Here is a 27,967-nt window from a genome sequence, read left to right on the forward strand (position 1 = left end):
TCCCAGTTCAAAGGCAGGTGGTGTACTGTATTTGCATTTCAATCAATTCAGTTGTGGAAAAGGAGGGAGGACAAAGAAAACTAGAATCCCTCGCTCCTGGGTTTTAGGCAGGAATTGCATTCTTGGGCCAGATTTCCAGTGGCAGATTTCTGTGAGGGCAGAGTGAGAGAGTAAGACAAGCGTGGGCAGGAAGAAGTGAGAGCCTCTGGACGCGGGCGCGACCCCAGGCACTGCATGCGGTGAAGATCGTGAATTTCTCTTCTTGCCGAAGCACACCTTGCAGTCTGTTTGCCTCGTCGCTCCGGAGTTCCCACAGTCAGTCACCAAGTCTCAGCCCCCTTCCCCTCACCTCCTGGGTGGCTTACTCCAATGGCTGCCTCTCGCCCCAGCCCCCCTCCTTTTCTCTCCTTACCCAGCCCCATTCTGATCCCTGCTTTACCGGACGCTAGCTTAATTTTATGAAAGTGCTTTGATCATTTTATTCCCTTTAAGAGACGACTGTGGCTCCCCCTGGTTGGGTGGCGTGTCTGGGACCACATTCAGACCTGTCCAGGACCAGACCACCAGGGCAGCTTCTCTCCCACACACCCCAGTGCACACCTCAGCTTGGAGCCTGGGCACAGACGCCTCCCTCCGGCTAGTGACTGCCCCTTCTTTCTCTCCACTCACTTGGATCCAAACCTACATCCATGGAGGCTCCTGGTCAAGTGTGCCCATGTCCATGAAGCTCTCACCAAGCAGAACGAGAGGATTTTAGGGCAGGAGGGACCTTAGAGATCACCTGGGCAGGTATGGGTCACTTGATAAGGGAGAATACGGAAGCTTGGAGATGTTCGGTGACTTGACCCAGGTCAACCAATCTCTGGAACCTGTGTGTCCTCCATTCCACCACCCCCTTTCTGCCATGTAACTCTGACCATCCCAGGTCTGACCAGGCTGGTTTTATGGAAAGCCTCTGGAACCAGAGCACACGCCACAGGCTCACCTTTGATGAGCCGGAATCATTTTCTAGCTTTTCAATGAAGGGAAACCTTGTCTCTCCCCTGGGACTTCAGCATCCTACAGGACCAGGCCTTGGCGGCCCTTCTCTTAGATTCCAACCACAACACCTGCCATTGTGCTGGGGTGCCAGAGGCCCTTGGGAGTTCCCGGAGTCATCAAAGCATTTTTTAAAGTGGGATGTTATGTCTGAATTGAAAGAAAACTTCAATGGCAAATTAGACATAATGTCCTAGTGCTCAGATTTCAGGTGGACGGGTTTGTAGGGTGATGAGGGTGATGGATGCCTTTTTACCCCAGTGTAGTAGTGCCTTACTATCCAGAAAATCAAAGCAAAATTACAAACACAACCCATACCTGGGGATTTTTATATTTTGTTACACAAGTCAATTGTTACTCGTTTGGTTCATTTTGTTTATTCGTTTGTTTAGTTGTTTTATGGGGCCAAGTATTCTCTCAAGAACAACGGAAACTGAAAATGCCATTAAGGATGGGAATACGAACAGCTTCCAGGGGAGGCGTAAGTCTCCACATTCTCGAACCAGGTCCCTGAACTTGCGTGAGGTTAGCAGCCTTGGCGCGATACATTTCACTGACCTGGGGACCCTTTCTTACCAGAGTCCTTCAGCAGAAAGTGGATCAGAATATTCCAGACCTTTCTAGGTTCCCACCTCGGGTGTGTGTGCATCTGCCTGCAGGACATACTTGGGCTCTGTCTCCAAGAAGCCTCTGGGGAGGTACTGAGAATGAGTGGGGCCCTGCTACGGCTCTGGATATTTCCACGGTGCTGCTGGCTGGGCTGAGGCACAGGGATGTCATGAGGTAGCTCCCATGTCGTGAGGGAAGGATCGAGCCCCACATCCTGCTTCCTGCTTAGTGGGAAGCCTGCTTCTGCTTCTCCCTCTCCCTCTTCTTCGACCTCCGTGTCGTGAGGTAGCCCCCAGCACCCTGTGCGTGGGTATCGACTTCCTGGGGGCTTATGTTTACTAACTAATGAGGACTCAGTGACTCCTTCTTTCCTTGGCAATCCTCTACAACTACACCTAAAAAGGAATGAAAGATTGGCCCTGTCAGCCCTTTTTACACGCTCCTAAATATGAATTAAGAGGTAGTGTTCACTGGGCCTTATATAGAAAGTAATCTTCAGGAAAAATTAAATCCTGAGAACCTAAGGTAAATAAAGAAGGGAATCTCTCACGTGCTGGCTTTTCCTGTGTGTCACGTAATGGGAACCTGAGACAGAGTTACGGTTCAATTTAGAGGTCCATTCCCCCCGCCCCGACTCCCATCTGGAGAGAAGTGGCAGTTGGGAAAGCTCTTGGAGGAGGCACCTGCTTATTGGGCAGGGGGGTTGGGGGGGTTGTGTTGCATGTGGTCAGGGAGCTTAGCCAGCTCTGGGAAGCACAGAGGAGGGGAGGATTCAGTCAGCTAACCAGAGGAAGAATTAGCACAAGAAACTTTGAGGAGCGGGGTAGGGGCGGGCACTTGAGGTGATACTATGATAAGGAGGTCAGACTTGGCCTTCGCTCCTGACAGCAGGAAACAGGAAACAGTGATCCGTCTCACGTAGTTAAGCAGAAATGGCGATGCTCTCAGCGGAAATAAACGGCAAAGAATAATGGGCATATAACCCCCATCTTAAAAGGCCTATATGCTGTTATCAACAGAAGTGGATTTATTCCTCACGAAAATGAACATTTCCCATAAACTCCACCATCATCCCAGGGTCTGATTCCATATTTAGCTTTCAGCTTTGTTTTTATCCCAAGTGAAAGGATATTTTCCTTGGTAAGGTTAAGGGAGCTGATCTGACCGTTAAGAAAAAAGAACATGGGAGCTGAGAACATCGGCCTTACTTAAAGTTTCTAATTTCCTCGCGATTATTGATACTGGCATTAATGAGAGCAAACCTTGATGAGCACTTGTGGTATGCCGGGTGCTGTTGACTCACTACCTGAGCGAAACTTTGCTAGAACGAGTGACAAGTTCAAGATTGGTAGAGGAGGATTTCGAGTCGTTTCCTGATTCCATTCTCCAGGCTACGGCACATGTGAGGCAGGAGCCGGGAGCTGTGCTTACGACAGAGCAGGTGCAATCGAGGAGAATGTCTGGGGCCCGTGTTTCTTCTAAGATGATTTTTATCCCAGTTTGTCCTCAGATCTTCTCAAGGTTAACAGAAGACCCTGGCCACTTCTTTTTCTTTGAGTCAGCAGATATATTTACAAAATGAAGAAAGGCAAATAGGGTTTAAAAAAATGTAATGTTTTTATTTTTAAAAATAGTGTGGTGTTATTCTGTCATTCATAAGATAAACATGGGACTTCTTAAGAATACTAACTCATAATGGACTTAGAGCAGTACGATCTGGCAGCAGAGTACAACTTAGAAGCATAAAATTGGAGGAGCCTGGGTGGCTCAGTCGTTAAGTGTCTGCCCTCCACACAGGTCATGATCCCAGGGTCCTAAGATCGAGCCCCGCATCCCGCTTCCTGCTCAGTGGGAAGCCTGCTTCTGCTTTTCCCTCTCCCTCTTCTTCTGTCTGGCCGCTCTGCCTGCTTGTGCTGTATCAAATAAATAAATAAAATATTTTTTTTAAAAAAAAGGCATAAAATTGAAGGTATCTTCCAGTTCCGTCAGGGTTTCTCAATGACCCCTTGTAAAACCTTGTGTGAGGAATACAGCTGACAATCTTAAACTCAAGGATCATTGAGGACATAAGATCCAGGGTCCAAAGACACCCTCCTCCCCGCCTGCCCATAAGGCCTCCTTGACCCTGGGGGAGCCACTCTTCTAGACTTGCTTCCTCTGAGAACCTGGTTCTCAGCCAAACTCTCTAAATTTGTGATGCCCCAACCCCAGATTTCTAAATGTTCCTCCTTTTTTTCCTACTTTGTCCTTCTCTCCCCAAATTCCGGGCCTCCTCCAACCCCACCACTGCTGGCCGGGCTTCTGATTGCGGGCGCGTGGCAAGGGCAGCGCTCCTCTCAGAGCCTTTTCAGTGATCACGGCTGGTTTGCACACAGACGGGTTCAGCAGCCCGCCCAATAGGCCGACCAGCAGACCTTCCCTCTTCAGCGTCTCCTGGAGCCCAGAGAGCGGAGGGCCAAGCGCTGGCAGCTTCGTAGAGGCGCTCTTCCCAGGAGCTCAGAGCCGGTGTCCCTCCACCCTCCCAAGGCTGCTGAGAGGATGGAGGAAGCGCCCGCCTCTGCTCGCAGCACGCCCTCCAGCTCGGAGCCCTCCTTCCCTTCCTCCTGTCTTGTAGTGGTTGCAGCAGAGAGCTCCATTCGGCAGCATGATGGTGCTCTTGTCTATAAATGGAAACATTGGCCTGCCTCCCAGTATAACACAGGATAGGCCTCTGCATCAGTTATGCAATCTTTGCTGTGATGACTTCATCAGAAAGTGGGGGAGGCAATGAAAAGGTACAGTTGGGGGGAACAGTAGCTCCAGAGAAAAACTCTTCCCAGCAGCTCCGCCAAAGACAGTTGAGACTCCTTCCTCCCCCTCTCTATTTTTAAATCCAGGGAAGAAAGGCAGAAAATATGGGGGGGGGGGAACACCCGAATTTCTGGAGCAGCTGTCAAACCCCTTGCAGCCCATGTGTCCTTCAGGCCACTAGGATGTGGGAAGATGCTGTGCCCGCCTCTGTGGGGCAGGTCTGGCCGCCCCTGGGGCTGTGGTCTTCTTACAGGCCCCGTGGAGAAGACAACAGGTAAAGGCAAACAATGGTGGCCTTTCACTGTCTCTTGAGTTCAAGATAGGCCTGGTTATGGCCACGCTCTGGAGAAAAAACACAGACAGCAGGATGGTACAGCCCAGATAGTCTTGTCTGGGTAAATCGGAGAATTCTCAGAAGACAGTGAGTGCCTGTCAGGGCCTTCTCTGGAACAGGGAACCTCTCCGCGGAAGCCATGAATAGCTGGCCCAGTGGCCGAGCCTGTAGCTAAACCCGGTTTGTTCGTGTTCATGCCAAGTCCGGGTCTTGAGAGCAGAACTGGTACTTAAGCCTGTCTACAGCACACTCCACAGCATAAGGTGGGCTCAGGGGGAAGTAGTCACGGGCCCGGAGACAACCAGCGCCCCTCTTGAACTCATTACGTTCCATCCATGTCTGTTTAGACGAAGTGTGCTTAATAAGGCAGGGGGGATTATGGTTTAATGAATCCTTTAAATGTTGACCATTGATGCTACTTTTAATTTTTGCTACTCCACATCCCTCAAGCTATTCCAGATCAATCTTGGTACAAAGCTATGACTATTTCCATGAGATGGGTCCTTAGAAATGGAGTTTCAGGGTCTGCTCTAGTCAGTGTTTGATCACTCTGTCCCTCTACTCTGGAAGCCATTCCCCCTCTGCTGCTTGAGCCACTCTGAGACATCACTTCTGATAAGCCTTCATTCCCCTCCCCAGGCACAGTCAGGTGCTCTCACCGCTAGTCTCTATTCTCTATTCTCTTGTGCCTTCTTGTAGAAGGCTCAGGGACCTGCCTTGTGCTTCCTTCTCTGCAAAGATGCCATCACTGCCTAGAAACTGGGGAAGCCTCCATGTTCATCAGAACTTTGGAATCCTTGGGGCGCCTGGATGGCTCAGTGGGTTAAAGCCTCTGCCTTCCGCTTAGGTCATGATCCCAGGTCCTAGGATGAAGCCAGGTATCTGGCTCTCTGCTCAGCGGGGAGCCTGCTCCCCCACACCCCACCTCCTGCCTCTCTGCCTACTTGTGATCTCTGTCAAATAAATAAGTAACATCTTACAAAAAAAAAAATAAAAAGAACTTTGGAATCCTTGAAAACAAGAAAAGAAGCCCTTTTTCTTTGTGTCTCTTTTTTCTATTTTTTTGACTAAAGGCTTTATTTTTTAGAGCATGTTTTAAAAAATAATATTCAGGGAGCACCTGGGTGGCTCAGTGGGTTAAGAGCCTCTGCCTTCGGCTCTGGTCATGATCTCAGGGTCCTGGGATCGAGCCCCGCATCGGGCTCTCTGCTCAGCAGGGAGCCTGCTTCCTCCTCTCTCTCTGCCTGCCTCTCTGCCTACTTGTGATCTCTCTGTCTCTGTCAAGTAAATAAATAAAATTTTAAAAATAATAATAATAATATTCAGTAATATTTTCAGAATAGAAAATCTGAAAAGGCATAAAAGTAAAAATCACTTATAATCCTTGTCTGACATAATTATTCTGTGAGTACTGCTTCCCTCCCCTTCTTCACTCTGTATTGTAAGTTTTTTTCTGTGTGATTAGATAGTCTCAGAAGGCATGATTTTTATTGGCTGCCTAGTATTCATGGTATGGATGGATGTACCATAGTTTATTGAATCAAGCTCCTATTGTTGCACACTAATGAACTTTTAACCAATTTAGAGTTGCTTTGGTGGTAGATTTAATCACAACAAAGGGATCAAAAGGACTCTATAATTTACATCAAAGGCAGAGGAAAAGCATAACTCTCCAAGTTGTGTTTCCACTGGAGGGACCTATGGTGACTACGTTCAAAGCACTGATAAGGACAAATGGTATTTTTGTTGTTCTTACCCCCAAGTCAGTCCTTGAAAGCCTGGCCTTCTGTGGTGGATGCATCTAGTCTCGGGCTGGATTGCCAACTTTAACCCTTTCCTTCATCTTCACTGGAGGGTCCTTTCCTGTAGACTGGAGAAGCCATCCATTGTAGGGCCATATATATATTTTTTCCCTCTCCAGTCATACCTGATACTGGTTTTAGGCCATGACTTCACTGTCAATGTAGTCAGGTTAGTTCAGCAAGCATTTACTCTGTGGCAACTGTGGACCTAGCTCCCTGCTAGATGCTGGAAGAGACTCGTACAGATTCTGTGGGCCTGGCAGATATATTGCCATAAGGATGTCATTTCTCCAGAAAACTATAACTTGTAAGCATTTGAAAGGCTGGAACTTTCTACTCCCGAACTTTCTACTCCCCTATCTTACTTAGAAACGGGTACAATCACGTATGGAACATTACCATGACTGTGGTAACTATGTTAATTGTACACAGAGGGAAAAGCTGGGGGAAATACAAAAACACATCAAAATATTAATATGGTTGCCTCTGAGTGTTTAAAACAAATATTGCTTTTCTTGTTATTTACACTTTTGTGGAATGTTTCAAATAATTCCAAATATTCCCCATGATCGGTGTGGGGGGCGGGAATCAGCAATACATTTATTTTTTTAAGTAGTTAAATGAGTAGAAACTCCCATTCTGCTCATTGAGAACCTGGAAAGAAAGCCAAGTTTAAAGTCTTAGTCCTCATTGTTTTAGAAGCTAAGCTAGAAATAGAAACACAGCTTTTTCCTTACCCTGACTTTGTAGGGCTACATGATCAAGAGGTTAAAACAGTAACAGTAATAATAGCAAGCTGTTTGTTAAGTGGTCTAGAGGGCCAGCCACTGGGCCTATGATGGAACTATGTTCCTACTCAGACCTGGTGGGTTCATCTAACATAAACTGCTCCTTCTTTAAGGTTGAACGAAGAACTTTGCTGAACCCATGTAGCAGGCTTACCACTGTGCCTTAAGTCACTGCCATTTCAGTGATAAGTTTCCTAAATTGGTAAACTGCCTCAAAACTTAATCTTCATGGGGACACAACCATCACAGATCAGAAAACAAACATTTTATCCAAACTTCTTCAATGATCTGCAGAAACAGAGGGTTATATGGGATGGGCCTTGTTGGGGCTCTGCTGGCAATATATTGTAAGCAACTCTTCAGACCCACAGTGAAAAATTATTCTGGACAAGGACAAAGAAAATCTAAAAGGAGCCACCATCCTGAAACCAAGCGTCTGCCCTGACACTTGATCAACTTCAAAGAGAATTCTAAGGTTTTATTTTGTTTCTTCCTTCCACTTACGGTTGAATGGTCTAATCTTATGCCCTTTCTTTAAATGTCAAAGTTGATACCACAAAGGCATCCTAATTTTGGGTATCAAGCAACATATAAAAAATGATGCATATTTTTATGCTCTTTCAGCCTCGCCCTTTGATCCCTGTAGAGATTCTACCTTTTTATTCTATGCCCATTCCTCTCTATCCCCTACCCCCTTCCCCCTTCTCTTTACTCCACAGCACTCTTGGGTGGTCGGCTCAATTTAGACCAGATGTATGTTATAGTCAATGGAAAAGTGAGAATCCCAAAGACACCACCACCAGCTGTGGGTCATCAGACAATTTCCTTAACCTTTCAAAGACTTGGGTTTTTTTAATCAACCAAATGTGTTTAATTATGCAAGTGAAGGCATCCAGTAGGTGCCCTCTAAGTGTCACTGGTCTTCTTCCATTATTGCTTCTGGTCTCTGTGTTTGAAGAACATTTCCCAACAGAGGGAACTCTCCTCAAAGCTCTCCATAGTTCTGTCTTGTATCAGACCAGGAGATGGGAAGTCCAGTGATGTCTGTGCTTCCTGCCTGAGCAAAGGAGTTCAGTAGCCTCACCCCTTCCTCAAGCTTGGCTGCTGCTCAGTACCCCCAGCAGACTTGCAGGAGGACTGGCCTTCCTGGAAGAATCGTGACTATGGGGTCCTTCCAGAATTCCTTATTCTTTACATTGCATTACATCCTTTGCATTGCATGAGCAGCCCTCTGAAAGTTTAAGAGTTTTGTTCCAAATGCTGAAGAATTTGCAGTAAAAACCTAAACAAAGTCTGACTTGCTTTTGAAAGTGCAAGACTGCTTTTGCAATCTAAATCAGGGCCCAGAGAGCTCAGATGCCCCAGGAGTACTATTTGCGCTGTGATCCTCAAACTGTGGGGCATCATAAACATACCTGGAGGGCATGTTAAAGCACTTCCAGAGGTTCTGATTCAGTAGGCCCGGGGTGGGGCCTGAGAATTTGTATTTCTAACAAGCTCCTCTGTAATGCTAATGCTGTAGATCTTAGAACCCCACTTTCAGAACCTCTGATTGAATTTAGCCCATTATTTAGCCCAAACTGGAAGTGGGAGAGGTGTGAGCATCTTCTTAACCATTTTCTTTCTGTATCTCACCTCCAAAGTTTCCACTGGTCAAGGGAGGAGTCTTATGAATATGATCTTCATTTGAGGAGGTGGGGCCTGAAACCGAGAGGTCAGATGACTTCCCACAGCCTCAGAATGCCCGTTCACCACCCTGAGCCTCTGGGAATCACAGCCAGACGCGTCCATCAGGCTGCAGTAGGTGTCGGATTCATCCTACGCTGCCCTCTGACACAGAACTGCTGAACTCTTTCCCACCAAGTGTGATGTTCTGCGTGAAACGTTAGCTTCCACCTTTGAAAAGACTTCCTTCTTCTGAAACTTAAAACTTGAATAGTGTCTTTGCAGGAAAAAGCCTCTAGATACTGGTGACGGGTTGGACATAGGAGCCTCTTGATATATAGAACTAGGCTGAATTCCGTTTGGGCTGGAGATTGATTTTTTTTTTTTTTTTTTTAAATTCCTTGATCCAGTTCAGTGTGTGTGAAAAGCATAGATTTGTTTTGGGGGACATCCATTTTATTATTTTTACTTTTTCCTACATGAACAGCCCTCCTATCTCCTCGCCTGCCCTCCGCACCCATTTCCTTCCTGGCCCCGGCACGCACAGTGTGCGGGGAACCCGGGCAATGCGCCCCCAGAGCGCGCCCGGCTCACCCGCTCAGCAGCAGCGCACGCCGGCCGAGGGCCTCTGCGGCCCCGGTGAGACTCGCCCGCGCCACGGGACCGCCGCGTCGGTTTCTTTGTTAGAGACGCCTGCGCTGAGACGTATCTTCGGGCCTGCCGCCCCACTCCTGACTTCTTAGAGCCCCCTAAGGACTTGTAAGCATATAGGATCGAGTCAAGAGGCTAAATTACGCCCCAGGGGACTTTTTAAGTAAAATCCTAAATTTCATTTAGGCTGTTCGTAGGCCATGTGATTGCAAAGACTCTGAGCCCGGGCCGCCCAGAGCGCCGCCCTCCCGCGCCGGCTTTGTGCAGCCTGGGCTGCGGGGAACTCTGCCCCTCTCGGACGGTCAGCCCCGGGGGCTGGTGTACGCCACTCGCCCTCCCCTCTCCGGGCGCCACCGCACCCCCACCCCACCCCCATCTCCTCCCGCTCCCAGCCCTTCCGTTTCCTTCTCCGGCCTCCCCCACCCCGACCTGAAAGCTCCCTCCCCTCGGGCTGCAAGGAAAGTCGGTAATAAGAAACCAGTTCGGTGTCGGTCGGAGAGAGGGGGGAGATAACCCCAGAGATACACGGCAATGGAGAGAGAACTCATTTTGTGTAAAGAGGGCCTCGAGTCACCAGGGAATTCCTGGATTGTCTCAGGCTGTCGTGTGTGATGTCCATCACGCCGTGCGAACACCATCTGCTCGGTATTATGCTCTCAGTTGCCAGGCTACCTGCTGTACGCAGTAACACTTGACTGCCTGGCTCCACGTTCGCCGCGTCCGCCCAGACGCGCGGGGCGGGGGCCGGGGGGCGGCGCGGGGGGTGGGGGGAAGGAACAGGAGTCCTGATTAAGCCATCTGGGGGGCGGGCGGTGGGGGGGAGGAGAGCGCCGCGCGGGCGGAGCTGGGGCTGCCAGCCGGAGCGCCGGGCTGACACCACCATCTGCTGGGGCAGGCGGAGAACAGCAGCTGCTCCTTGTTCCTCCGACGAGGACCGCCTGGAAAAGGCTGAAGCCGGGGCCGTCCTCGAGGCCCCCCGCGCGCCCCCAAGTCCCGGCCCCGCGGCCCCCGTCTCTACCGGCAGCCTTTCGTGCGCCCCCTGCCTTGGAGCTGGCGCTCTTTGGGTTGGCCGCCAGCCACCCCGGGCCCTCTCACCCAAACACTACGCTTGTTCTTGAAAACACTTAAGAGAAATGAAGCTTCGCCACGCACAGATTTATAAATAAACAGCTGGCTGCTCTGGGGAGATATTTTTACCACAGCTGGTTTTTTTTGTTTTGTTTTGTTTTGTTTGAAGTAGAAAACTGCTTCTTCGGAGGAGGCAGGACGTTTTTTACACCTCCTACCTCTCTCCAGCCCTTGGAAAAATCGCTAAGATCTTTTCCCTGGAGAAGAAGCTAGGTAAAATGAGTTTATTGCTTCTGGTTTGTTCCCCCTCCCTTTCTCTTACTGAAGAGTGCGAAGGTTTGGGGAGTAATGAGGGTCTACGTTAGCCAATTGCATTTCTAAGGGGAAGCTACTGGCAAGGCAAGGGAGGTCGGTGGGCAGGGGGCGGGGTGGAGAACGAGCCGGTAATTAAAACTAAAAATACTGCATCATTTGGCTTCAAGGCATTACATTTCTCTGACGAAAGCTCAGCCTGGTTTTCTCTAATTGCACACGCCGTGTGTGTCCTCCTTAGAAACAAGAGCAGTGGCCTGAAATCCTGAAATTCGACAGACTATTGCTCATTAAGCCCTCTTAGACTGGAGGTTAAAAGCTGCCATGTAATATGAAACAGTTAATGGCCTCAGCCAGCTCCATTTGTAAGGCAAGCCTCACACTTTGGAATACACACTTGAGGCTGGGGCTCTAGGTGTCACTCACCCGCTGCTGAATGCATTAGAGCTTGTTGAGAAAGACCTAGATTCACCCATGTTTGATGTTTCATAGGGAAGGCAAGCCTTGAAAATGCGCATGGCCCTCCCATCCCTAGGTCTGTAGGTCTTCTGCAAGAAACCCCAAGGCAAAGCCTTTGGGAGGGAATCATTTGGATAAATGCATAATCCTGGGAAGTAATAACCTATCTCTTTGGGGAGTTTTCTTTCTCTCTCTCTCTCTCTTTTTTTTTTTTTTTTTTTTTTTTTTTTTTTTTTTTTGTCCCCACTGTGCTTTTGAAGTATTTCTTTTGCCCCAGGAAGACAGGGACCAAAAGTGGCTGCATGTATCTACATCACCATTTCATTTTCCTCTCCCTTACTTCCAGGGTGGAGAAAAGGCTAGGAAACCAACTCGTGACTACTTACCAGTTGTGAGCATGTGCCCCTGCTACCCAGGCCTGCTCACCCAGGAAGAGAATATCTCAAAGTGCCCAAAGATTAACAGGGCCAGCCCAAACCAGCCCTGTCCTAAAACTAGCTGAAGCAAACTTTATCTTCCCTTGGGTCACATTTTTTTCTAGCTTTCTCCTTATCAAAATTTGGAAATATCAAATATACTGAAATACGCACGGGGTGGAGGGAGGACAAACAAAACCCTGTATTCTGTATTTTTGCTGATTGATTAACTGTTTCTACTTGAGTGTGAATTCATTTGTTAAAGTGTTAAGTCAATCAGCCATTTGTTTCTAAAGGTGGCAAGCAGCAGCTTTATCCCATTGGAAGAAAGGACTTGGAAACAGGAAGCAAATACTGGGGGGAAAGGGGGAGACTCTGAAATATCTTGATGGCCTGCAGGGGTCAGGCCTAAAGGAAACTTTGTGGTAGCATAAAGGCTCTTGGCATTTTTCAGTGTAAGTTCTTTTTCACATAAATATTTCACAGCTGTCTACCTAATAATTGACTACCGAGAAAATATACAAAGACAAAAAGGGTTTTGCAACAACACTTATATTTGAAAAATAGAACACAGTACACTTATGGGAGACATACTGTATATTTAGTCTGCAAGCAGTTCTTGGGCATACACTTGGCACCAGTGACCTGCAGTCTGGGAAGGGCCTGTGCTAGTGGAAGGAATACTAAATTTAGACCCCGGGTCAGTGTTCTGATTCTGTTCTTTCCGATTCTTCCTTTGGCTAAGTGTGACCTGGGCTACCGCACTAACTCCCCAGAACTACTTGTCCTCTTGTTCCCAGGCTGAGAGGAGTAATGGTTTTTTGTTTCGCTTGTCGTTTGTGTCAGTGGAGGGTGAGAGGAAGAGCAGCTGAAGATGTGGTTAACGTATCTCGCTACTGGAAAGAGAAGCACGAGTGGCTGAGCACCACACCACAGAAGGAAGGTCCACCAGCCCAGGCTGTGGGGAATCCAATCCAGGACTGGGTCTGTAGGAGAGTCAGAGATCAAACTCAACTGTATATTTTGAGAGGACAGTGCCAGCCTGATTGACTCTATCTGTACCAAAGAGCAAAACAGAAGTAGGAAAAAATTCTAAAACCCAGTTTGGAGACAAAAATATTTAAATAACTAGAGTTATTCGTATTCATTTCTTACTATTTTGGCCTCATGATGATCCCACACCCTGTGACTGGGAATGTCCTTACGTGTGTGCCCGTTTAATTTGTGTTCATCTCAGACATCAGATCCTCTGTGTTGAGATTGATTACTTGAAACTTGAATGAGTTAAAAGGAACAATTCTGCAGAGTAGTCTGACCATACATGCCATTACCAGGTGCACTTGGTAGATGAACAAGAAAGGAACTATCTAGAAGCTGAATCTTATGGTCACCTACCAACTCTGCCCATCAGCTATTTTTCCCTGGTCTACACTGTCTGGCTGTTATGGGCTTACCCTCTGAACACATCTTCGAAGTAGTCACTAGATTCTGTGGGTAGTTTTCTACCACTTAACTTCCTACTCCTTAAGTACCAATCCTTACAAGTTGCCATCGTTTGACTGAGACAATTGTAGAATCAAAAGACCCGAATCAACCCCCACATTTTAAATTGTCCCAGACATAGGAGGTTTGGTTCTATTTTGAAAGATGTCGGGAGATTGCGTAGCTTTGTTCAGTGTAACACATTCCCAGTTCTCACCATCAACAACTCCCACTAGCAGGATTTTTTTTTTTTTTACATATAGCAAAGCTTTCTAGTGTTGCAATTAATTAGAATTCCATCGAATAGTAGATCTTTTGATTAATAAATTCCAGAATTCTTCTGTAAATGTCTTTCCTGCTAACTTAGAAGAAGTCCATTTAGGCCAGGTGGGCAGTGAAGGTTAGGAGGTAAGGTCAGGGGGCACCTGGGTGGCTCAGTGCATTAAGCCTCTGCCTTGGGCCCCGGTCATGATCTCAGGGTCCTGGGATCGAGCCCTGCATTGGTCTCTGCTCAGCAGGGATCCTGCTTACCCCTCTCTCTCTGTCTGCCTACTGCTCTGCCTTCTTATGATCTGTGTCTGTCAAATAAATAAAATCTTAAAAAAAAAAAAAAAAAGAGGTAAGGTCAGGCTATCTCATTCCAAACTCAAGGTAGCCCAGCCGGAGGTCTTCATCCCTTTCCTTTGGAGGAAAGTAGAATGCTAACTGATTACCTGGCCTTTATCCTCTAATCAGTCCCATCCAAAAGAGACTGGACTTGCTTTCAGACATCCCAGAGCCGTCCTGTATTACTGTCCCCCTGCACCCCTCCAGTTCCACCACGGTAAGGCCAGATTTGAGGATTCCTGTGTTTCTGTGGAATAGACTGTGTGCCACTGGGGACCCCTTGGGTCCACAAGCAGAGGCCTCTGCCCCATGCTTCCTTTCAAATATGAAATCTGTGCTTTCTCTCATCTTCCTGTCCTCCCAGGAACAGCACCCAGTTGGACTCCCCCGGACCACAGGCCCCATGCAGTCCTCGGTGCCCCCAGGCTCGAGCGGCATGGTGTCCGGAGCCAGTGCCGCGGGACCCGGCTTCCTCAGCAGCCAGCCCCAAGCAGCCATCATGAAGCAGATGCTCATGGATCAGCGGGCCCAGCTGATGGAGCAACAGAAGCAACAGTTCCTGCGGGAGCAAAGGCAGCAGCAGCAGCAGCAACAGCAGCAGCAGCAGATTCTGGCTGAGCAGGTAACATGATGCATTTATTCAGTGCCTGGTGTCTGCAGGAGAGTTCCAGTTCCCCTCCTTCGTCAAGGTAGTCACAGTCCAGCATTTTCCAGGATCACAGAAGAACCTGCAGAATTTAGACCTTTCAATTAGTTAAGCTTTTTCTTAGAATGAATGAGTTTGTTTTTAAAAGAGAGGCTTCAGCCATCAATTTGAAGGCCCGTTTGTCAGAGACATTTCTTTCGATTCAAGCCTGACTCCTTTTCTTCCGGTTTCTGGTACGGGGTCTGCACCATCAGAGTAGGGGTTGGGAGGCTGCCTCACATTCTTCATAGACGCTAATATTTCTAGCATGAAGAGAAAAAGAAAATAACTCAGAGAACTTTGTTTCTTGAAGGAAAATGTCAAGAGGAGGGATTGAGGAGAATTCTACAGAATTGGTTATGAACAATGGGACAGGAACAATAGAAGAAGAATAGGGCCCACAGAACTACCTGGAAACCTGAACGCAAGGTCACAGAAAGGGTGCAAACTTAAGAAAATTCCCAACAGCTTTAAAACAGCTGAAGAAATCTTTGAGTTAAAAGAAGGGCTAATACAAATAAAGCCTTACCTTGGGTATCTTTGTCCACCCTTGCCATATAATTCCTCCAGCTTTGAAAGAAAGCCTTCCCTGAAAGCAAGCAGCTTCTGTAGGTTTCAGTGTGTTTTGTTTTTCAAGACGCCCATGCCTGATTCAGTATTATCCCAGGAAAGGCCTGAGGCCTTCCAAAAGAGATCCTTAGCTGGCTCCTGGGGGGTCTGTCCAGGGCAGCTCTCTCTGATTAGTGGAGGTAGGTGTGAGGTTGTCATATGAGGCTTAAAGCCCAACGGGGCTCTCACCTCACAGTTCCCCTTCCAGAGTGTTCCTAATACAATCAAAATTTTGGAAATTTATCAAGCATCTTTCACACACACACACACACACACACACACACACTCACACCCACAATGCTGTGTGGGACACAGATATGTTGAGGTCCCTACTAAGAGCAGCGGTTCAGAGTAACACCAGTCAGCCCCCAAATAGGAAAATTGTACTGTTGAGCACAGTTCACTATGTTCCCTTCCCTGCTTTTGTTCCTGAGCAGCTGTGTAATTATCTCTCTTTTTACCAAGGTCAGTCAGCCGCCTGGCAGCTCTTGTACAAACAAACCTCTATCCCTCTCACCCTGCATAAGGTGTGTGACAAGGAACCATGCTAATATCTCTCAGGCAGTGATAAATGGAGCTGCCGAGGGGGAGCTGGGCTGTGTAAATCCTCTCCTCAGCCAATCCCAGGAAGTTTCAGGTGCACCTGCTACTTGGAGCGATGGCCTTTGATGTGTATGCCGTGACCAAGGCACAAATAGGAGCTGGGGTAACCGGGCAGAATGCCGCTGGGCCAGCCAGGGGTGTTCCACTCGGCGAGGGCAGCCACACCTCAGGAAACAAGGAGGGAAGCAAAAGAGTGGAAGAAGAAGAGCTGCCCCAGGAGGCTGGCCAGACGAGGCGCCGAGAGAACAGGGCACCCCTCAGAACCCAGGACACACAGAGATACAGGCCCCTTGGAAAAGATGGGGGAATGCATGTGATTCCTTAGCAAGCTGTGGAAACCAAGCCAGGAAAGGACAGTTTTACTCACACTCCAAATGTGGCCCATCTTTTGCTTGTGGTGTCATTTTGGAAAAGCCTTTCACCCCCTCTCTTCATCTGCCAGCTTAGGGTTAATAATCTCCCAGACTTTCTCCTGTAACTGCTTTAGGGATCACATGGAATCAAGCACGTAAAAGCCTTTAGAAACTGTGCACCGCGGGGCGGGGGGGGGGGGGAGTCACATGACCCTGCTCTCACAGAACTTGACCTGAGGGCTGTGGCCCTGGGTGCGAGCCCTCCAGTGGGACTAGTCCAGATGCGAGGCTGGGAGCATGCACAGAAACAAGTCCCGGAGACGGTGCTGATCAGTGCAGGCCTCCGAGGGGTCGACAAGTGCTGAGCTCTCAGCTTTTTGTTTTGAGAATGAATACTGCCCTGTCCATGCCCAGCTGACTTTCTGGGGCTCTGCCTCAGCAGTGAAAGTGTCCTGAGTATTAGAGATCCTGGGATTTCCTGAAGGGACACGTGAGGGGAAAAACAGAAGGATTTAGGATTGTGCCTATCTTTGGGAACTTTAAAATGATTCTAGTGGATTTAAGAATCAGAGCAGAGCAGGTTGAAAGCAGGTGTGAGTTAACGTTTAATTCCTTATTCTCGAAGAGCAAGGAGCAGGTCACCTCTCTTCCGTTCACAAAGGTTCCACAGAACCTAGACTTTTAGACCTGAAAAAAATACTGGTGATTAGGATGGCTTTTGTTTTTTACCTGTGGGGAAACTGAGGCCAGGGAGCTCATGGAAGAAGTCATGGCAGAGCTAGAGAGGCAGGGACTAGAACAGAAGCCCTATCCCCACCCCACCCCAGGCCACCCCGGGCTTGTTCGACACTGGGACACTTAAATTCTTACATAATATGAGAAGTTTGGCCGAGGAGAAGCTTTTAAGTGCTCAGTTTACTCTCAATAATGCCCTTCTATTGCTGCCTAAAAGATTAGCACGGTTTCTTGTCTACACTTCATCTACACAATTAATTAATTTCAACACTTTGTGCAAAACACCCTGGTAGGCATCACAGGATGGGGTGAGCAGGGCAGAAGCTTTCCTTTTTTTTGGTTGCCAGAGTGCTGGCTGGCCTTGTCGAGAAAGAGAAAAGAGAAGAAGAAAGAGAAAGAAAATTATAGAGCTGCCCAGAAACAAAAACAAGAGGAAAAAATAGAAATAAACACACGTGTTAAGAAGTGGTCAATGTGTGTTATTTTTATAATGAACACTTGAAAGGGTAGGGCCCTTGATGTGTGTCCTTTATAAGCCCTCACTGTGGAAGGTGCCCCATGAATATTCAACGGGGGCAGGAGAAGGTAATGACTTGCCGAAGGTCAGGCAGCTACTTGACAGCAGACCAGGAACTCAAACCCCTTTCTCTGCTCTTGCCACCTCGCTCTCTGTTTCGTTCCCTTTTCGCATACAGCATGGTAATGATCCTAATAGCCTTTCCAGTAGATTGGTAACAGTGCGGACAGGGCGGAATCCCCGAGGGGTGGAGGAAGAGGGACAGGGGTGGCCAGCCTCCCCTGTCCCTCTTCCTCCACTCCTGGTACCCAGGGAGTCCCCCATGGTTTCCTTAAGGCACTAAATGCTGTGTATTTAACTTGCAGGGATGTGTCTTACAGGCAGTGTGGCCCCGTGGGAATAAGATGAGCCTTGTTTATATAGTCCCTGAGAATCCCAACTTCCTGTACCAGAAGCATCTATTTAGGTCATTAAAAATTAGTTGCTTGTCCCTCGAGCTGGGTCCCGCAATGCTAAGGAAAACATGCAGGCAGGTGGTAGATGGTCCAAGTCAAAACCGCCTCCTCCTGGATCAGCAGATCTGCCAGATGCTCACCAAAAGACATGGGCGAGGATGTCCCTAGCAGCATATTGGGGACAGCCCAAAACTGAAAACACTCTAAAAGATCATCACTAGGAGAATAGGTGAATAAGTCGTGGTCTCGTCATTCCTGCAATGGAATAATGTTCAAAGGTGACGGCGACCTGACCACAGCTACATGCATCAACATGGGTGAGTCTCATAAGTAGAGTGATGAATGCGGGAAGCCAGACCCCACAGCTGGACGCCAGAACGTTGTAGAAATCCACTTACACCAACTACGAAAGCAGACATCACTGGTCTGTGTTGTCAGGTCAGGAGAGTGCTTCCCAGCTGGATAAAGTGGTTCCCTGGGGTCGGTAATGACTGGAAAGGGGCACGCGCGGCTCCCAGCAGAGCTCCGTTTCTTGATCCACACGCCGGTTACCAGGAATGTGTTTGCTTTTGTGAAAATCCATCAAACTTGTGCTTTGTGCACCCGCCTGGATGCACCTGATTCCTCAACACCAAGTTCCGTGTTGAAAAAGTGCCTCCTCCAAGCTGCCACGATATTTCATTGTGTCTCCCATGTCACCCCCCTGCCCTTCTTGTCCTGTCGTTCTAGCAGCTGCAGCAATCCCATTTACCCCGCCAGCACCTCCAGCAGCAGCGGAATCCATACCCCGTGCAGCAGGTCAATCAGTTCCAAGGTGAGGCCAGTGCACCCCTCTTCCGTTTTATACCTTCCAGCCGTGACGTGTAAATCCAAATGTAGCCAGGGGCCTGACCTCCTGGGCTGGGTTCGAGTTCAGGTAACAGCACTAAATTAGTGCTGGTAGTGTTTGAAGAATTCTGCTTCTCACTTGGTCATAGGCAGGGGAGCGCAGAAATGGTCACTGTTACACGCATAATTCTTGTTTTAGATATAGTTCTCGAACTTAAGCTGCATCAGAATCACCCGTAGAGCTTGTGGAAGCGCAAACCGAGGGTCGCTGGAGGGGACGGGGTGGGGGGTGGGGGGAAGGGGTGTTTGAGGGATGGGCATTAAGGAGGGCACGTGATGTGACAAGCACTGAGTGCTATATGTGACTGATGAATCCCTAAATTCTACCCCTGAAACTAATAATACACTATATGTTAACTAAATTGAATTAAAAAAAAAAAAAAAAGCACAGTCGGCCTGGCCCCACCCTCAGAGTCTCTCATTCCACAGGTCTGGGGTGATCCTGAGAATCTGCTTTTCCAACAGGCTCCTAGGAGTTGCTCTGCTGCTGGGGCTGCTGGCCAAGGCCCACACTTTAAGAACCAGTGATTTCCATTAACAATAAATTAAAAATGTAAAATTCTAAAAACCCAGCAGAGTGTCCCTTGACTTTTCTAGGTTCATAATTCATTTATTATCTTTTGGAATAAAGGAGCCCACTGAAATGTAATACTTCTTCTGTATTAGGAGTTATTCCGTATGGTTTGGGTCCAGTTTTAAAAGTTTTTCTCTTTGAACTTGAGCTGTACTTAGCCTGAACCACCAGTGACATTGTTGGGTCCCTGAGGCGATTGGTACACTTTTTTCTTTTCTTTTCTTTTCCTCTCATCCTTATTTTACTAACACCTTAGATATCATAATGTTATGTATCTGGGAAAACAGCAAATTGGTAGATAAGAAATAGTGTCCTTGGAGAGTTACGTTAGGAACAACTTGCATGAGAACCTCCATGAACACTCACCACTACATATTTCAAAGGTTTAATGACTATCTTTCCCTTATTAAGTTTTGTGCCTCTGGGCAATGTTACATGCCTATAGAGAAATGTTTATTTTTCACAAATACAGGCTTCCTATGAGTGAAAATAGGAAACAGACCCTTTTAAGAAAAAAATTGCCTATGATTTCTATTTGAATGTGGAAGATTTTCTTTGACACTGTGACCAGTGGGCAAGAAAATTAATTTGAGTACAGCGTCCTCACAATAATATGTCTTAGACAAAAACGGAAGAAGAAGAAAAAAAAATTAGTCTGTTATTTAACGTATATAGTAATCAGATAATGACAAGGTAATTCTTTAAACACATTTGCATTTTTTTCTATACAAGTATTAAACTAGATTAATAAAAAAGCATTTTGTTTCTACTTAGGATAAAAATATGGAACTGAGTGCTGGTTTTAAAATGCCCTTTTGGGGCACCTGGGTGGCTCAGTCATTAAGCATCTGCCTTTGGCTCCGGTCATGATCCCAGGGTCCTGGGATAGAGCCCCACATCAAGCCCCACATCAGGTTCCCTCCTCAGTGGGAAGCCTGCTTCTCCCTCTCCAGCTCCCCCTGCTTGTGTTCCCTCTCTCACTGTGTTTCTCTCTGTCAAATAAATAAATAAAATCTTAAAATAAATAAATAAAATAAAATGCCCTTTTTTCTATAAAAGTTATACCTAGATAGTAGTACAGTCATTTTATACTAAAAATAAAGGTTGGCTTGGATTAATGCTTCAATAACTCTTAAAAGGCATTGCAGCATTTCTGTCTTCTAAAAAGAGGAACCTATTTCTCATTCACCAAAGTGGCCCAGACCATTTCCAGTCCCTCAATAGATCCATTATAAACATACAACAAAAATGTCCAAAATATGGAAGTCTTTTCATCTGTTTCCAGTAGCTCATTAGCCTGTTTACAAAATTTGGGTCTAGCCAATCAGTCTCTGAGTCAGCAATATTTTCTCCTTAAAATTTTTTTATAAACAACTCAATAACCCATTTCACCACAGTTGATCAGACTTGCCATGTAGTCAATACAGATTTAGTCATTAAGGTCACAAAACTTCATAACAAGATTACAGATTGCAATATATACTCTCATCCAGTGTTTAACAGGAACTTTTGATTTTTTTTTTAAGTCACTTCGATATAATGAAGCTTAAAACGGAAAACTGAAACATTTCTAGGGCTCGCCCCCAGCCCTGGCAGCTTTCCCCCACAGAAACCATTTCATTTCTCAGTGCAGCATGGTATCGATCTCAAGCCACAAAAACTTAAGTCATAATCAAAATTCCCATAATTTTCTTTCTTAAAGAAAGAAAGAAAATATGGAGACCTATTTGCTGCCCAGAAATCAATAACCCCATCAGGAAGACAGAAATACACTTACTGCCCAGGTGCCAGGCTTAACAAGCTTACACTGTTTTCATCTGGTTTCTCATCCCAGTTCCAAGTGGTATCACATTTGCTTATAATATCGATTGGCTCCCATGCTGCATCTTTTTTAAATGTCCAGAAAATAAAACAAACCATTTTTCTGTGTCTCATAGACTTAATCATTATTAAGAGGGACATGGAAAAAACTTCTTTTCGTGCATCTCCTAGCCCTTTACAAAACTGACTGGGGCTCTAAGGGTGACATTTCTTTCTCTTGGCTGATTTGGAAATTTCCTAGGAACATGTAAAGAAGGACTCCCTCAAATGCCTAATTAGAGTTGAGAGACTTGGCCTTCATCCTCTGGCCAGCTTTTTAAACAGCATCATTAAAACCATGTCAGTGATCTGCTGAGAGAAGTCACTGCCGACTTGTAGGAGTGAGTGGACTTTGCTACAAAAATGCATAAAGTTCATTGCCAAGGAGTAAGTAGCAGGATGATTTCTTTTTCTAGCTCAGGAAGCTGGCCAGTTTGCACTGACATGTTATGATTCAGAGAATCTGGAGCATGTGGAAATCTGTAGAGTGGATCCAAAAAATGTCCCATCTGTTGAAATAGCTTCTTAGCAGAAGCAGTGACCTTTAACCTCTCAAATCCCACTCAAGTCTTAAGGGAAATTAGCCTAATGGTCTTTATTGATAGTATTCTCTACTGAACCATGTTCCACTTCACAAATAGAATACACAAAGTGATCAGCCGTTGCTTCTTAATTTAGCCCAGGATGTGAATTCCCTCTCACCTCCAAGAATAATGGTATCTGATTGGTTGAGGGTGGCATCCTATCAAGAAGAGTGAGAAAAAAAATTGCTTCTGAAATGTGTACAAAAAGAATAACAGAGTATATCAACTACAAAAGCATGTGTCCAGTATGATCCCTATTTTCATGTGTCTATTTATACAGTAGTTATCAGTGGTTATCTCTGGATGGGGGGGAATTCGGGTAACTTGAATTTTCATCATTGTACTTTTCAGTTTTTTCTGAGTTTTTTTACAATCAGCCTATGTTATAGTCAGAAAAATAATCATTTTTGTTAAGGACTTAGGATCAGAGTAGATCCTTTCGTATAAAAGAATTTTGTCATGCCTACAGATAATCGCAACAATATGTTACAGTAAATTGCTTATCGAGATGAGTGGATGGGAATGTCTTTTCTTCCCCTGTAGGTTCTCCCCAGGACATCGCAGCTGTGAGAAGCCAAGCAGCCCTCCAGAGCATTCGAACGTCGCGGTTGATGGCACAGAACGCAGGCATGATGGGAATGGGACCCTCCCAGAACCCAGGGACAATGGCCACGGCAGCAGCCCAGTCAGAGATGGGACTGGCCCCTTATAGCAACACGCCTACCAGCCAACCAGGAATGTACAATATGAGCACAGGAATGACCCAAATGTTGCAGCACCCAAACCAAAGTGGTATGAGCATCACACACAACCAAGCCCAGGGGCCAAGGCAGCCCACCTCGGGGCAAGGGGTTGGGATGGTGAGCGGTTTCGGTCAGAGCATGCTGGTGAACTCCGCCATTACCCAGCAGCACCAGCAGATGAAAGGGCCGGTGAGCCAAGCCCTGCCAAGGCCCCAGGGCCCGCCAAGGCTGCAGGGCATTATGGGAACAGTCCAGCAGGGAGCGCAGAGCTGGCCACAGAGGAGCTTACAAGGCATGCCCGGGAGGACTAGTGGAGAACTGGGATCATTCAACAACGGCGCCAGCTACCCGCTTCAAGCTGGCCAGCCGAGGCTGACCAAGCAACACTTCCCACAGGGACTGAGCCAGGTCGTGGACGCTAACACTGGCGCCGTGCGAACCCTCAACCCAGCTGCCATGGGCCGGCAGATGATGCCGCCACTCCCAGGACAACAAAGCAGCGGCCAGGCCAGGCCGATGGTCATGTCTGGCCTAAGCCAGGGCGTCCCCAGCCTGCCAGCGTTCAGCCAGCCCCCAGCCCAGCAGCAGATGCCCGGCGGCAACTTCGCTCAGGGTGGCCAGAGCCAGGCCTACGAGCGGAACGCCCCTCAGGACATGTCCTACAATTACAGCGGCGAGGCAGCCGGGGCCTCCTTCCCCGGCCTCTCGGACAGTGCGGACCTCGTGGACTCCATCATCAAAGGCGGCCCAGGGGACGAGTGGATGCAGGAGCTTGATGAGTTGTTCGGGAACCCCTAGTCCAAAGGAAACCCGAGAAGCACGACTCCTAGTGTTAAAGCTTAAAACGTGTAAAAGAAACAGGATGTTGAGCCATCCCTGTTTTTTTGTTTTTTTGACCCACGCAAACTGAGCAAAACTGCAGCTGGCTGACAGTGAAAGATCCAGGTGCCAATCCACAGCCCCGCTGGGCCTCATTTCACCTGATTTTCACACAGCAACCGAGACACCAGGCCACGCCGATCCTGGCTGTGAGAGAGGCAGACACCGCGGAGGCAGGCAGGGAAGACGGATCCGAGGCCCCTCCGCTCGGCCCTCTGGTGCACGCCTGGCCCAGGGATCTCTGCTCCAGCCTCACGGGACTGCTGCCCAGCGTGAGGGCTCCGCCAACCCCGCCTGGCCCCCGGGGCCGCAGACCGCAAAGCCTCAGGGGCCGAGGAGCGTCCCGCAGAGGCTGCTGCGTGGTTGCACAGGCCCAGAGCACAGGTCGGAAATGCGCTGAACCCTGGCTGCAAAGAGAGGTCAGGCGTCGAGACATGCTGCTGTGTTTGGCGGGTAGGCACGAAGAACGGGAGACAACAGAGGATCCTACGAGCCTGTCTGCTGCCCTGTGATGACCCTCAGGAATTGTAGAGGCGTTGCTCTCAGCTGCCTCTCAAAGAGAGCCAAGCAAGCCTGGAGAAGGGTCCTCCGGCAGTCCTGGGGATGGCAGCCCTCTGCCAGTGATCATGGCCATGACGGTGGCGGCCGGCACTCCAGGTAGTCGGGCTGGAGCCTCCTGGGGGCCCGGTGTCCTGCCAATTTGGCAAGGCAGTTCACATCTACTTCCGGTGGCCACAGGGTAGGGGAGACCCCGACTGGATGCTATGTCTGCCCGTGTGGCCGCTTTTCCCCGCACCCCTGCCCTTGCTCCTTCCTGCCTCCACCCCATCCTGCCCTTGCTTCTCCTTACAGACTATATGAGAAGAAATGAAGCTTTTGTCTTTAGGGGACCTGGGCAGAATCCTAATAAAGGAAGAACTCAGACAACGCCTGAAATGCAAAGGCAACACTGGAGTTTTCTTTTTCTAACGTGTAGTCGGCTGAATATTCTCTGCCCGAAACTGAGCAGCCCCTCTGACGTTGCATGGCGGCTTACCGTGAGCCACACCCGATGCTTCTGGTCTACCCTGGGAGACGTGGCCCAAACGGCACAGGCTCTGCTTCCCTTCAGAAAACTCCCAGGGGTGATGCTCTGAAACTGGCCTTGACCTTAATCCCTCCTCACCAGAAAGACGACTCTAAAATGCTCAGAGATGAGGAACTGAAGAGTCCGTTGCTCCACCTGACCCATTTTGATGATAAAAAGAAGGAAAATTCTGTTCCTTCCACGTGGGCAAGGTCATCCACTTCCAAAGTCCTGTACAGTCGTTCTCGTTGTAATTCACTCAGATCTGCCCCAAGCGACATCTGCGGCAAGGGATGACAGCCTCTGCTACTTACCATAAGGCTGTGTCTTTTGTCCTTGCTGCTGTTCCCACTGCCCCGTTTGGGAGGCCACGTGGTATATTGTCCGTAGGAAGAGCGGAGCGTGCTTTTCTCGCGCCACACTCTCCCTTGGTGTCCGAAAGCCTGGCTCCCTCCGTGTGACCACGCATGGGTGCAGGCTGTGGGGAGCTGGCCTGGTTACACGCACAGGGCGGGTCCTGAGATGGGGGATTGGGGGGTTCGAGAGGAAAGCTGGGGGCAGAGGGCAGAGAGGTAATAGGCAGGCAAACTCTGTCATTGGCTTGCTCCCCATGTCCCAAGGTGGTGGATCTACTGAGCGAGGGGCAGGATGGAGCCCAGAGGAGGCCAGTTGGGCAAGAGACCAGGCAGGGGCTGTGCTCCTCCTCGGAAGACCTGGTGGCAGGTGACCATGAACTCCTTGCATGGGGGAGGGACACCACCATGGAAACTCTTGAGTAGAGACAGGTAAAAACCAAACGAAGAAAATAAAAAAGTAAACAAGCAAGAAGACAGAAAATATAATTACCTTTTTCTGAAAGGTACAGGAAACATATATGAGCAATGATGAGAAACTGGAGGTGGCTGAGGGGAGAAGGGGCTCCATTACCTTTTAATAGCTTCCTCCAAATGCTTAGTACTGGGACCAACTAACTAGAGAGGTAGATTTTAATAAGGTCGTTTTGTTTTTGTTTTTGTTTTTGTTTTTACTACGGTGCTGATGTATATGTAATGTCTAAAAAAGTTATTTGTAAATAAGTTTTTACAATACTGCAGATATCACTGGGTCTACTATCTGTAAAAAATATACATATAAATATATATATACTGTTTGTTTAAAATAGAGTATTTTTATTTCATTCCTTAACTCATCATCACAGCAGTGGTATATTGCACTTCAGATGACATCTAATGACTAATTTGTACTGTATGACCTATGGCAACTTGCTCCATTTTATTCAGATTTTTCTAGTTTTCTGTTTTTACTTTGTACATTGAGCATTGCTTATTTCCTTTTAAGAAATGTACAGAACTCTGAAATGTAGAAATGAAGTGATGTTGACATACCACTTTTAAAGAAAAGAAAACAAATAAAAGATCATTATCTGAATCAACCCAAAGTACAGTTTGTTTTAGGAATGTCACTGGATCTCCAACCTTAATTAAACAGATATACTATGCCTGGGTAATTGATTAACTGCAGTTCCTGTCTCAAAATTCGTGATATCATTAAACATTTATTTAACAGAGGAGATCAGTCAATCATTCCCAGTCTTTTAAATTCAACCACACAACTAAAACTTTCTAAATTTGCATCCCAATGGATGTAGCAAACAGAAGAGAAGAAAGTCAGCTATGAAAGAAACATACTGAGGTCCATTTGTAGATTCAGTACTTTCAATTTCCAACTGGCTCATTGGAAAATTGATAGTAAAATTTTCACTTTAAAAAAAAAGAAAGAACCCTCAAGGAATATAGGGAAGGGAAAGTAACCCTCAAGGAATATATACAGTAACGCCCTACTGTAGCAGACACTGTCCACACACACACACACACACACACACACACAGAGACACCTCACTTCTAGCCCTCGCTGCATCTCTCTTGGCCTGCACCATCCACAAACTGTTGGAAATGATTAGAAGTTTACATTTCTGGGGCGCCTGGGTGGCTCAGTGGGTTAAGCTGCTGCCTTCGGCTCAGGTCATGATCTCAGGGTCCTGGGATCGAGTCCCGCATCGGGCTCTCTGCTCAGCAGGGAGCCTGCTTCTCTTTCTCTCTGCCTGCCTCTCCATCTACTTGTGATTTCTCTCTGTCAAATAAATAAATAAAATCTTTAAAAAAAAAAAAAAAAAGAAGTTTACATTTCTTCAGATCCACGGTAGTCAGTGACTCGCTAGTGCAAGAATGTGAGAACACAGTCAGGTGGTCTGGACAAGTCCTGAGGTAGGATTTATGTTCGAGAGCTCCCCTGTGGGACCAGGCAGAGGCTGAGACTTTGCCTGAAGTTGTCCTTACTTGGCTTCTCACCCTTCCCCACTCTGTTCTGATTACCCTCCTGGGGGGCCTTTGCTAACGAATCACACACATGTGAATCACACACATATGAAACCCCTCCCCTTCTAGGAGACTTGGCCTAAGACTTTCCATCAAACTTGAAAAGGCACAGTAAAACACCACCATTCAAAACTATCTGGGTTAAGCAGAAAAACAGCCCACAAGCACAGAATAAAATCAAAAACAGATCCAAAACAAAGGTGAGTTTTGATACATACCAACCGAGAGGAAGAATGCATGTGACTGTGGGAGAGGCCGGTCCTACTCCTGGAGGACGATGGTTCCAGAGCGGCTGCCGAATAACGGCGTGCAGAGAACAGTGTGACCTGGGGCTTTGTCCCACTGATAAGGGCTTAGTACTCTACCAGATGAGAGGAGCTGGAAGAACGAACTGATGGGGGTGGGGAGGGTAGTCTGATTAACAGAAAAACTTGAAGCTCCGAGAAGAGTTGAGTATTCCTAAGCCCGGACTAATTAAAAGCACGCATTTTCATTGACACCGAGGTGTGTCATGCACAGGATGAACGCCATCCCCTTCTCCTTCGGAAGGATTTCCTATATGTATCTCACCGACCTTTTTTTAAAATCCCAGTGCAGTAAGTGTGCAATGAGAGGAGAGGCAGAGAGTAAACATCTATCTGGAAAGTCACTCCACGTTTGTCCCCGTGAGAAAGATGCATTTTATTGCCTAAAGGAGCTTTCAGAAGCACCAGATGAGCTATCTCTGCCTGTGACCGTTCTTTTCAAGGAAAACTCTGTCTAGAGACAAGAGGTGAAAAAACAAATGAGCTGGTATTTTTCCTTATTAACGTCGCGCCCACCTCCAACCCAGCAAAGGCAAGTCGGGGAGAGGAAAAGCCCAGAAAGGGAACAAAGCTACTTGATTGTAAAATCAGTGCTCTGTTGTTTTATTTTTTCACTGTTCTTTTTTTCCCCCCTCTTTTTCTCTTCTCTGTTTTGTCCTCTAGTCTCTTTCCTAATTCCGGTAACATTTGATTCCCACACCAGTGTCTTATGGGCA

The 27,967-nt window shown here is 47.5% G+C and overlaps 1 protein-coding gene and 1 long non-coding RNA gene across 3 annotated transcripts in view; one reads left to right on the forward strand and one right to left on the reverse strand.

Moving 5' to 3' along the window:
* The window catches only part of MAML3 (mastermind like transcriptional coactivator 3), a 403,827-nt gene extending 377,824 nt beyond the window's left edge, over nt 1–26,003 (forward strand). Inside the window, exons 3-5 of one of the 2 annotated variants that reach the window (XM_059168405.1) lie at nt 14,385–14,642; nt 18,707–18,791; nt 22,427–26,003. In XM_059168405.1, coding sequence (XP_059024388.1) covers nt 14,385–14,642; nt 18,707–18,791; nt 22,427–23,424 — 1,341 coding nt within the window. In that variant the 3' untranslated portion in view covers nt 23,425–26,003. The remainder of the gene's footprint in view (nt 1–14,384; nt 14,643–18,706; nt 18,792–22,426) is intronic. The other variant, XM_059168415.1, reaches the window with a different exon arrangement.
* LOC131827578 (uncharacterized) lies at nt 12,512–16,416 on the reverse strand. Its single transcript, XR_009352059.1, has 2 exons — nt 16,285–16,416; nt 12,512–14,748 (listed from the first exon to the last, which is right to left on the reverse strand). It is a non-coding gene; the product is annotated as an uncharacterized LOC131827578 (long non-coding RNA).
* Nucleotides 26,004–27,967: the final 1,964 nt, after the last annotated feature.

The sequence above is a fragment of the Mustela lutreola genome, chromosome 1 (genome assembly GCF_030435805.1).
Source record: "Mustela lutreola isolate mMusLut2 chromosome 1, mMusLut2.pri, whole genome shotgun sequence".
Classification (NCBI taxonomy): Eukaryota; Metazoa; Chordata; class Mammalia; order Carnivora; family Mustelidae; genus Mustela; species Mustela lutreola.